Genomic DNA, 12,500 nt, shown 5'->3' with positions numbered 1-12,500 from the left:
GACAGTGGAGGGTGGCGGGGTCAGCCAGTGGAGAAAACATACAGACAGATACGATGTTTCAGTTGGAGACCGATCTGGTGTCAACAAGAAAAACCTTTTTAGGATCCGAGATAAAGACTCACATTTCCACCTGCGCCGCTAATAAACAATATTTTCGGCTGTAATTTGGATTTATAGTCCTAAAATTGTTGAAATTGAACAGCATGCAGTATTTTCTTCACGACAGTAGCTCAAGAACCTATTTAAAATCAAATGTCCTGTAAAAAAAACGGGTTACTTTTCCTCACATCCGTCCGCTCTCACCTTCCACTCGAGACTCCAGATATTTGTTGAGCTCAGCGTCTTTCCTCACAGCTTCCTCCGACACTTTGGGGGCGTTGGGCAAACACACTAACACAACACTCATGTTATCCCGACTCCCCTGAGGCGGACGCGAGGAGAGAGGAACAGAGGAAGAGCAGGTAAGAGAAGGAGCTATTGTGTGGTGCCGAAGGAAATAATGTAACTTTATATTTTACAATAGTTTAATAGAAATGTGCAATTTTTCCATCTGAACACTCACTATTTGAATTGATTGTAATAAAATAAACTTCTGCTCAGAACTGAGGAATTCTGCAAGATCTTTACAGCAGTCTCAGAGATAAATTTAAAAAAAATAAATAAATAAATAAAAATAATAATAATAATTTCAGTTTTTCCTCCTTGCTCATTTGAGGGACAACTAGTTCCTCTTCAGCTAAGACAAACATGCAAATAGCTCATTTATTAACAATAAATATATTTGGAGCAGGGAATTTAAATGGCGTTCTCGGCGACACACTAATTTAAAAAAAAAAAAAAAAAAGTAATTTATGGCGTTTCTTGGAAGACTCGTTTCAAAACATCATAAGCGATCACACAGCAGTCATGCTCAGAGCCAGGTTTGAACACACCTTGTGCAGGCAGGTGTCCACCACCTCGTTGCAGACTCTCTCCAGGTCGTCAGACACCTCCAGCCTAGATTTCACGAACTCGCACAGCTCCTCGTTGGACATGACGTCCCAGATGCCGTCACACGCCAGGACCACAAACTGGTCCTGTTCCGGGGCCCGGACCATCTCGCACACTTCTGGTTCGGGGCTAACCAGCTGCTCCGTGGGGCCCTTGCCATCCACGCACTTGTAATCGAAGTCCCCCAAGGCCCTCGATACGGCGAGCGACCCGTTGACCCTCTGAATCATCACCGAGCCGCCAGCGTTTTGGATGCGCTCGCGCTCGCGTGGGTTGCAAGGCTTGTGGTCGAGCGTGGAGAAGCACACGTGCGAGTCGCGGTACAGAACGGCTCGAGAATCCCCGCAGTTGATGAAGAAGAAGTGATCGGGGGACAGGAGGATCCCCACGGCCGTGGAGCCGCTACGGTCCATGCCGTTACGGAGGTCGGAGAAGCTGCGCATGTGCTCGTCGATCTTCAGGAAGCCTGTCCGGATCCCGGATTTCACAGTCTCCACCGTGGGAGGAACCAGCGCTGGAGAGTCAGCGGCGGAGCCGTCCGAACCGGCCGGGGAGCCCGGGGTCCCTCCGGCCCCCGAGCTAGCGCCAAGTATGTGTTCCAGAAGGTGCTTAGAGCAGTAGGTGGCGACCCTGGAGCCAGCGTGACCGTCGTACACGGCGAAAAAAGACCAGTCGGTCATACCGGGGGCCGGAAGTCCCAACACAGCGGTGTGAGCGTCCTCCATCTCCACCCGCCAGCCCTGCATGGAGCTCAGCCCGTAGCGCAGGCCGTTGCCCTCAGCGTGCAGGTTGTGCTTCTCCGTCCTGGGCTTGTCCAGGAACGCACCCATGGCTCTGCCCTGGAGAGGAAGAGGGAAGAACACACAGACACAAGGAGTAAAACACAGTGCATTTTGAATTCAACAGTCGAGTCACTGCAGGCCACAGAAAGTATTGATATTATTGGATAATGGATTAGGGAAGTTGCAGAGGAAAGGTCATATGAATCGTCAAAGCAGGGCTGTCCTCGACCAAAGAACTTCTGACCAACAATCGCGCGATTTTGGCGACTGATCGATTCGTCGATTTCGGCGACAGATGAGCGAAACTGAGTTTCTTCACACGACCACTTTAAATCTCGTGTTTACCAGACATGTGCTCATAATTTCTAGGATGTAAGCCACACAAACTATTTTACAAAAACAACGTGAACATAGCATCGATAAATAAAAGCAGCCCACTTCAAGCACTGTGATACCAACTTGTGCAAAACCTACTGTGTGTGTGTGTGTGTGTGTGTGTGTGTGTGTGTGTGTGTGTGTGTGTGTGTGTATATATATATATATATATATATATATATATATATATTTTCTCTCAAATATTAAAAAGGTACTTAAAACACTGTTACAGAATAAATTCTGCCTGCTTAGCTGCGTGTTCAATAAGGTGAATTGAATGGTTAAAAACAGCAAAAAGAGCAGCGGCAAACATAGAATGTGATCAAGTTCTACTGGCAAAGTTGTAGAATCAGTGTGAACATAAATTACGCTTCCACTCACACTTGTAGAGATCTTAACTTCACCTTCACCGCTAAAGCTTTCAAGCGAGCGCGTGTAGAATAATTCAGCCAAAACAGTGAGCATTGCTCATAATATCCAGAAATAGCACAGCCACTTTGGTTTGTGCTTTAAGAGACCGAGCAGCCAGCTTAAAAGCTTCTCTGGCCGGCCAGAGCTGGCTACTAACGGCATTAACAAACTCTACCGAGTGGATCCACAGGATGTGTTGTCAGCCGGTAGCTGCACCTGGATCAGCTTAATGAACAGCACCGGGCTGCTGCTGGACAGGACGGAATAATTCTGTATGCAGACATTAAAACATGAGAACATGAACATGTACAGTCTTATTGATTGTCGCACTACTTAATGGCCTCTAAGCCTCAGAAATTGTGCTCTTAACGTGTACATTAATTCCTGAAAATATCAATAAATGCTACTTAAGACTAAGTTGTAGACATACATACTTAAGGTTCCCGTCTTCTACTGTTCACACGGTTAAGGCTCAAGGTTACTTTTTCCTTTTTTAAATAAGAACTTCCCGGTTTCTCGCCATCTCAGATTTCTGCTGACCGTTGATTTAAATAAAAGGTCAAAATGTGATCGCATGGTTTGGATTTGAAGAAATGCAACCTTGCAATGGATGAAGGCGAGACAATCACATGACTTGACACATGAGCATTTAGTCCACCATTTGTAGTTTCACATCTCTCCGACCATAAAGATCAACATTCATTCATAACCGAGGAAGCTTTCTACACCGTCGTATGACAGAGATCACACTCACAGTCTATGTGCTGCACGGACTTTTACACGCATCCTGCTGCTCGCTTCAGAGTAGAGATGTCAAGAGTTAACCGCTAGCCACCGAGAAGTTTACCCGGTTGCGGATATCGGTCTATAGGTTTATTTAGAGTCTATATGTTAATTAAATAGAACCTGTTCAGACAGGACGCATCGCAGGGCCTGGTGTGTGTGTGTGTGTGTGTGTGTGTGTGTGTGTGTGTGTGTGTGTGTGTGTGTGTGTGTGTGTGTGTGTGTGTGTGTGTGTGTGTGTGTGTGTGTGTGTGTGTTCAGCTGTGTCTCTCTCAGAGTGAATTAAAGAGCAGGCGACACACACAAGCAGACAAATAAGTATGTGAAAATGTTTCAGTTGATAACCGAAGAGTTGTCTGACTGTCTGGCTTTTATAATCAGCAAGATCAAGCTGCTCAGAAGGAATATCAGCTTGATCGTAAATGATCAAAATGCGGCAAAAAAAACTTCAGCAAAGCCAACAGAAAGTAAAAAGCACGATACATACGACACAAAAAACTCATGATTCCAGCAACTCTACATGGTTAGTGTATAATAATACACAGTCAGGGGCCTTGGTACACAATGTGTTTTCCATACCTTGGTCCTGCATAAAATAAATATATATATATATATATATACACACACACACACACACACACACACACACACACACACACACACACACACACACACACACACACACACCAGCATACATAACTTGTAACGACTGATGTACGCACTGAGAAATCCCGGGAGTGATGTCACCCAGTCTGATGTCTCTATGGTTACACAGCTTGGAGTGGCAGCTGAGTAGTTGCCATAGCAACATAAGCAAGTAGATGATGTTGGTGGCTGCAGCAGCGTGCAACGAGAGAAGCGTACAGCACAGGCCACACTGTGCGAGTGTGTGAGAGGGTCAGAGAGAGAGAGAGAGAGAGAGAGAGAGAGAGAGAGAGAGAGAGAGAGAGAGAGAGAGAGAGACTTCAGAGTTAGATCTCACGCTCAACAAAGAGGGTGAAACTGACCTGGCTCCGATTTACCGACACAGCGCAGTTGTTTCTAATTGGCTGGTTGTGTCTGAGAGTCGAGGTAGGAAGCTGGCAGACAGACACAGGCCCACAGGTCTCAGACTTAAGACGAGCAGGGTAGCTTTAACTCGCTAACTTAATTTAACAGGCAGTGGCTGATGGGATCCGCGCAGGGTTAGATTAGCCTGTCAAACACAGACTACAGGAGTGAAATCTCTCTCTCTCTCTCTCTCTGTCTCTGTCTCTCTCTCTCTCTGTCTCTCTGCGGTAAAGCCACACTTCCGAAATGTTTTGCCGGTATCATTCATAATCTAGCGGTTCTAGATCTGGGTACAAAATGTACTAATTGAGGCATCATGTACCAAATGAGCTTTAAATAAACACGATATGATCAGCGTACAATGAGTCACCTGGTGAACAGGCTGATGGGAAATGGGTAGCAGGGCGGCGTCGTAGAAAACAGGGGCTGGAGTACTATAGAACGAGGAGCAGCTGAGTGAAATTCTCAATAATCAATGCATGCATGCACAATTTTTCACGTGGCTCTTAAAAGACAAATACACAGAGTGAGAAGGGGACATTGGTGGCAGAACTTCAGTGACAAAAACTATTTAAAAAATGACTTAATTCAAGGCTTTGCTTAAAACCTTTGGGGCTTAAGCCACGTAAGCCTGCACCTGACGCTGCTTATGAGCACATTTCCATCAGCGACACAAGGGAAAAACTCAAGGTATCTGGAACGGCCCTCTGTTATGATACAAAACGTAACTAAAATGGTTGTACTACTCAATAACGGCTCTCTTTTTACAAATTTGGAGAGGTAGAACAAACGGATAGATTTAAGATCCCCCTCTTTGATGACTCAGCACTGAAGTCGGCATCAGAGGCAAGTAAATTTTCCCGGAAACAAGTGCTATTTGAACAGTTTCAGTCATCTTCGGTGCTGTGGCGCCGTTATTTGACCAGACAGGAGTCTATCGAGTCCGAGACCAAAGAGGAAGCGTGTCACGTTGTACTAGCATGTGAAGTGGTTTCTCTGTAACAAGAAGAGCATGTTCACGTACAGTACCAGCTCTCTCTATACAGAAACCAGGGCTGCCATCGATTCGACTCCGACAGTGAGATGTAGTGAGAGGCCGGAGGGATGAATGGCATGTAATTGCAATATATACACCACGTACTAAATGCTTTAAAAGCAATCTCAATTCCTGTAAGACAAACTTATGACAACACGTGTAATGTGTCTTACAACGGACAATAAGATGTGTATCCAGGTGTGAGTCTTGGTCACAATTACGGTGTTTTATAGTCAAGATTCTACAGTCCAGCTGACAAATATACATGTCCTAGATTTCATTCTCTGGACATCAGTTAAAACATAAGAGTATTTATGCCGTCTACCTCTAAAATAGATAACAGTGTTATCAGAAAATGAATCTGCAACTCAGCCTTTTTTTTCTGCTCAGACACATGCACACAACTGGTCCATCTCCCGCCTCTCTTGGCACTTGACAAATTAATCTTTTGAGTTATTTCGAGCTCGCCAATTAACACCGTCTCTATCCGTAAAGAGATTCGATCAACAGACGCGACCACAATTTGTATAGATAAATAGGTCTTTGCACAGGCCAATAGGAGTCACAGACTAAAACAGCGTGGCCGGTGCAGGATTTCACATCAAGGTGCCAACACAAACATGCCACTGATGATGCTGCCATTTCTGGAACACACCGTCACACACACCAAAGCACCCCCAGCCACACATACACACTCCCAACGACCCAATAACACCACCCACAACCAGGCCAACAAAACAAGTTGATGCCTGTTCTGGTGGTTCACGAGCACAGAATGGGAATACAGAGCATGATGGGAACTTTAGTGTTTAGTGGCAGAAGACTCTGCTATGCACGTTGAGAGTAAATCATAGAATATCACAGTTACAACATCTGGGAATAAAATGGTGTAAAAATCATTTGTGCTCTTTGGCCCTTTTGTGGTATCAACAACAACCTCAAATCCTTTCATTTGTGATACGTCTTGACTATTAGAGGCAATTATTTACCTCTGGGCCACATCCTAAAAATGAAAACAATGACGTATTCAGTCGCATTAGGAAGGGGTGCAAAGATGTTATAACATAATGAGACACACATTATTTACCAAATGTCGCGCAATTACAAAATTAGCGGGTTTAAAATTTAAACCACTTAGATTATTAACTGGCAGATTGATGCTAACGATACATTTGTATAACTGAAAAGGAGGCTACTTGTGTTGCTAACCAGCTAGCTCACGGTTCACAGTTGTCAAAGTATTTGTCTCCGCGAGATGTTAACTAGAGACGTTACTTACTTTGTAGGATAATACCTATCTACCGGTCCTTCTTCTTCTTCTTCTTCGTGCGGCTGCAGTGGCTTCTTACGAAAGGCTTATCTCTCGTTGACGTTTAGCCACTTTCGTTTCTCGGCCCCCGTTTCTCAGCTAGCTTTGATTAAGCTAGCCAGCATTTCACACGATCAGTTCTGCTTTCAGCATGTCTCTGCATCGGAACAAGGCTTTTATATACATGTTTGGCACTGTAAACACAGGGAACCCCCAAAATAAATAACCGCTATACGTTGGCTGTCGGTTGAAATGGAGGGGGAAAAAACACTCGTTTCGGCAAAGATGTATCTATGATTTGAACGACTAGCTAATTTTGGCTAAAGCTAAATGTATGAGGCAGATGACGTTCTTTTTCAACATGCAGTTAAGGGGGAGAGGCAATCGTTTCGTTCTCTCCTGTGATTGGACAGAAGCTGATTCAAAGCTGAGACACGATTGGTCGAAAAATGAGTCAGTCAGGTGTAAGTAAACCAGAGCTGTATAAACTCAGAGTCGCGTCAACCGGAAGTTGAAAATGCTTGATTGTTACATGATTCACTAGACTTTGGCCTCGGTCGAAAAGGCCCAATCTCAATGTTGTCCCCCTTAAGGCATCAAACCCTGAACCCTCAGATACTTAACTGACGTCACCTGATGAATGGTTGAGTGTGAGAGTCTGCAAGGGCTTGAAATGGCGTAAATACAAATGGGACAACACAAAGTACAAATGGGAGCAATCACGTTACCACGTTGTCATGTGTTTTTACTTTTTATGAACTATCTTTAATCTTTAATCCTCAATGTTTCTATGAAAATTCAATATGCCAGGCTAAACATGCAAATTATATTTATTTTTTGGTTTCCACGCTTTCACTGGTAGTCGTCAGAGCTGTACAAAGAGAGAGTTGCGTCAACAGAAGTTAAAAATGCTTTATTGTCACGTGATTCACATAGATTTCAGCTGTAGTTCAAGGATGTAAGTGGTGGACAATTGGCATGCGTAGATATTGTTTGAAATCAGTACAAACAGAGAGACAGAATTGCGATCTTATGTAATTATTTGTCAATAAATGAATAACAACAATAACAATAGAGCAACGACATACGTATTAAGATACATACATTTTGTGGTTTTTAAAAGTAAAATTTGCTAATATTTGAGGATCAGTAAGAGTAACAGCTAGAGTTGCCTGCCTTGTTGACATATTTTAGGATTCCCTTGTTTTTAGGCCAGATTTAGTGGCATCTAGTGGTGAGGTCTCAGATTGCAAACAACAACATACAAACATATTGAAATTTGATGGACGATGTTTTCCTGATGTCAAGTTTTTAACGTGAAAATGTCAGCCATATTATCTGCCCAGAGAGTTGTTTTTATTGCTGCTGTTTAAAATGGCTAATGGCCAGCAGCTGGCTAATGGCCAGCAGAGGGCGACTGCTCTGGTTGCAAAAAGAAGTGTCAATGTATAGAAATCTGTGAGAAAATTACTCTGCTTCTCACTTGACGTATTACCTCAGTTATTACCTTTAACCCTTTAAAGGTGTGTTTTCAGTTCATGAAAGCTAATTGCAACATTTTTGGTAACCTAAAAATGTCTTATTCAGCATTTGCTTGTACTTAATTAATCTCTCGTGTCACTTCTGGTTGCAAAAAAATAAGATGATGACGGCCAAAATTATGAACTCGATGCAAATGCTAGCATGCTAAAATGCTAAACTGAGATGAACATGGGAAAAATTATATCAACTTAGCATCAGCATGTTAACATGTTAGTATGCTAAGGTTAGCATTTAGCTCAAAGTAAAAAAACAACCTGTAGTCTTGTTTAGATTAAACTTGATGAACTTAAACAGTTAAATGCATAAAAACACATTTGAGAATATTTTTTTTAAGTACTTGACTATAAAGATTTCTTAATTAGGTTTCTCTGCTGGGGCAATTTGGACTAATCAGTATTTCTAATATCCTCGTTACGGCCATTGGAGTTATGTTTTGTTCAGCTGTATCATGTCTTCATAGACCTGAGGCACAGACATCCTGTTACGCCAGAGATTCTAAATAATCTCTCAACAAGATGGCAGGCTTACTGAATAAATGTTATTGTCACCCAGAATAAGAATTTTTAATAGAGATGTTTAAATCCATGAGAAGTCTTCAGCTGTGCGTGTTCACAGGTTCAGAAATGTTACATAGAAAATAGTACTAATATTTATATTTAATGTACTTGATTTCATCCAGATGGAGTATTTTTTGGAAGATCGGCCAAAAGCCATAGAATGTATTAAAACACAACAAGTCAAAAGTAAACTGCACTGTACAAGAAGTAGAAACTATTTGCTTGGCAAAGTTACCAAAACCTCATAGGAAAGATTATGAAGGTTACAAAAGAGGGGAAAGTAACCTATGTGTCTCTGAAGGAGCCTGTCTTGAGGCGCATAGACCGCAGCCAGAGTACATCATATACACACTACACTGCTTAATATGTCTTGCTTCTCTCTGGGCTCTGTAGGCTTCAGAAGTAATCGCTCAGCATTGCCCACCTTCTGTCCCAGGACACAATACTGTGGCTGCAGCTTATCCACTGCATGAAATTCATGCCCCTTGGAATAATTTTGTTCAAAGAGTCCTATAGTTTGAACAAAATAAGCCTGGCAGAATCATGCTACCACTTTTTCCTGCATATTGACGCCACAGTATACTGCATATTCATGCGTTCATGATGATGGATTCATTTACTGTTGGGTTAACAACTCCTGCGCCAGGCACTTGTTTATTCTGCCACCTACATTATATAAATGGGGTAAAAACACACACGTTTTGTGTTGAAGGAGTCCACAAGCTGGAATGTCGAATTGTATTTTTATCAGCTGCTTAACATACGAAAGAGAGGTTTCTTTACCATTATTTTTCTCTACAGATCAGCACAAGTTAGCAGAGTAAACACTGAGTTAAGTGCCTCCGCTGCTTTTTCTCTGCTTGTATAAAATCACCCCACGTCTGATCCTCTCTGCAGAGTGCAGCAATCACGCCTTGCCTTGCCTTCCACTCTTCAAACACGAGAGCACTTGAAAAGCTGATTTCCTGCTCCTCAGAGGGAGCAGGTTTCTTTTGTCAACTGAGGAGCCGGGTCAAAACAATAATTGTTGGCAAACCGTGCCTGACAATATACAATGCTCATTTGATTTACATGTCATTTTCACAAGTCTTCTCTTCAAGCCTCCTTATGTTACATCAGGGCTTTATCGAATGTTTGTGAGGGCAAATCAGTTTCATTTCCTGGATATATGCTGTGTGTGTGTGTGTGTGTGTGTGTGTGTGTGTGTGTGTGTGTGTGTGTGTGTGTGTGTGTGAGTGATAAAAAGAGAACACCACAACCACTTACATATACATTGGCCCATTAATGCACGTTATGTGAGGGGGCAAGCTGCGCTCCCTGCTTAATGGGATTACAGTCATTAACCAACTGTTTACTTAATGGGAGAGAACCTCTCTCTTTTTTTGTTTGTTTCCAACTCTCTCTCTTTGTCTCTCTCTCTCTCTCTCTCTCTCTCTCTTTCTCTCTCTCTCTCTCTCCTTTCCTCACTCTTTACCACTTCTCTCCCTCCTTTTTCTCTCTCTGTCTCTGATCCTTAATCAGCGAGACGGCCTAGAAGTGCCTTGGGGCTGAATACAAATGAGCGCAGCTGCCCAATCCGGATTACTATCACACACACACAGGCTTGCGCTCGATGTACAAATTCACACACACATGCACACGCACCAAAAAATAGTGCACGTACACATATTGGGCTATGCGAGGACGTATTTCATTGACATGCATGGCCAACACTTGCTGACACATGTATTTTCCAAGCATATGTCACACTATGAATATATCTCACACATGCATGCACTCACGCACGCACACACATGCACCGACTGTTCTGATCACATGCAATGTCCAGTATAGCAGACATATGCTGCCACGGGAACATGTGTGCACATGGTCCGTATATTAGAGTCAGGGTGGCCAGATATATCGCCAGTCATCAGCAAGTGACATTGTGGGACCAGCTCTACTTTGAAATAAGAGATGAGATGAATATTGTCATGGGGAAAGTTGGTAAATAAATGAAGCGCTGGACTTTTGCAGCTCTAATAATCTCTGGGCTTGCATTCTCAATGTTACTGCATTTGTATGTATTCCATTTTTATATCTATAATAATGAATTTGTTTATTCTTGTGGTAAACTCGATTGATGTCTCTCCTACTACCATATTGAAGACTTGCTTTAATGCTCGTAACACGTTATTTAGAGCTGAAGTTGAGGATTTTAATCTGTGACCTGGAAGCTGCCGTACAACTAGAGCGATTAGCCACTGGGCAGCTCCACTATAGTAGTTGGACAGTAATGCCTTGCTCAAAGGGCACCTCAACAGGAGGTGATGAAGGAACATCAAGCCACTTCTCCAGCTCAGATTTATCCTGCCAGTCTAACATTGAACCGACTTCAGGCCGCAGTGGCTGAAAGGCCTGAGAGGATATAGAACCCCATGCAGTGCAGTGTGGTTTAAGTGTAATTACAGTGCTGTTGAAATGCCCTGCTATAGAAGGTTGGCCTGAGTTGGTAAATTAGAGCCCGGGCTAAGTGCGCCCACTGTGCAGGGTCAGAGATGAATGGCTGCTGTGGATCAGTAGTATCACACCCCCATCTACTGGGAGACAGAGGTACTGCTGCCAAACGCAGGAGAAACAGGGAGGGAAGAAGAAGAAAAGGGAGGAAGATAGTAATGTTAACAAACACTGAAAGTCCTGGTTCTCATACCAACTGTTTGCAAAATCAACGCCCTCGAAAGTCTGACAAAAAGGTTCATTTTTACATTTGTTTTGCTGTGAATCCACTGGTGAATACGCATACGGTAAGAAACTTTTGATTTTAACTCAGTACTTTTAATTTCTCTACGTTCAGTCAGAGGTTCAGGTACTTTCTTGATTACATGTATTAAAGACAATTCAGGCTTTGACCACCAGACACCGTTTTGTCCCTTAAACCTCCTCTAATTCATTGAGTGTGGTATTCACAATTCATGTTCTGTGCATCTGTAACTGTGTTCCATATGATTAGCTTTTTTATCATTTATTTTCTCCCTCTGCATTGAAGCGGCATTCAACCTGCTCCTTTTGCCGTTGCGGTCACATCTAGAAAAATATCAAGCGTACTTTGTGGGCGTCTGACTGCTACTTGGTTCAGCGCACAGCACAGAGTGACAAAAACAGCCTCAATGGCTATTGAAATGGCAGTAAACAGATATATTTCTTAAGTGAGCTGCATGCCAAGGTGACCCTGGGAACTCTGGGTATACATGCAATCTTCATTATCGTTTGGAGATCTCTCAGTGATCTCTCTTTGACTGATATTGGGAGAAGAGTTCAGCTGGAAGAAATCGTTTAACAAAGCAAGGACGATCTTCCCCCTGAGCGGGCAGAGAGAAGGCCATCGCCTCGGTTTCTTGCATCCACCTCGTTCTTCATAGTCCGTCCCAGCTCTTTCTCCGCCTGCATTTCTGCATTGGCCATGAGTTTGTGGTGTCACATCGATCTCACCCAAGGGAACACACACACACACACACACACACACACACACACACACACACACACAAGGTACAGTAGATTTGTTTTGGCTCTGTGGAAAGATGCTCTTGAGATGAGAGAGAAAAGGGGAGGTGAACTGTAAAGTAAGGAAACGATGCATGAAGCAGACAAGTAAGAGTATCGAGGTGTTGACATCACAGCTCAGAGAG

The 12,500-nt window shown here is 43.2% G+C and overlaps 1 protein-coding gene across 2 annotated transcripts in view; it reads right to left on the bottom strand.

The window, feature by feature from the left end:
- ppm1ba (protein phosphatase, Mg2+/Mn2+ dependent, 1Ba) overlaps window positions 1-7,075 on the bottom strand; it is a 14,555-nt gene extending 7,480 nt beyond the window's left edge. For both annotated transcript variants that reach the window (XM_068709411.1, XM_068709410.1), the window contains exons 1-3: window positions 6,707-7,075; window positions 933-1,829; window positions 304-421 (exon numbers count right to left, since the gene is read on the bottom strand). In XM_068709411.1, coding sequence (XP_068565512.1) covers window positions 304-421; window positions 933-1,820 — 1,006 coding nt within the window. In that variant the 5' untranslated portion in view covers window positions 1,821-1,829; window positions 6,707-7,075. The remainder of the gene's footprint in view (window positions 1-303; window positions 422-932; window positions 1,830-6,706) is intronic.
- Window positions 7,076-12,500: the final 5,425 nt, after the last annotated feature.

This window comes from Cebidichthys violaceus, unplaced genomic scaffold, assembly GCF_023349555.1.
Source record: "Cebidichthys violaceus isolate CVI_PGR_0920_01 unplaced genomic scaffold, fCebVio1.0.p SCAF_147, whole genome shotgun sequence".
In the NCBI taxonomy this organism is placed as follows: Eukaryota; Metazoa; Chordata; class Actinopteri; order Perciformes; family Stichaeidae; genus Cebidichthys; species Cebidichthys violaceus.
The sequence above is the reverse complement of the archived record's forward strand: the minus strand, read 5'-3'. Positions and strand labels throughout refer to the sequence as shown.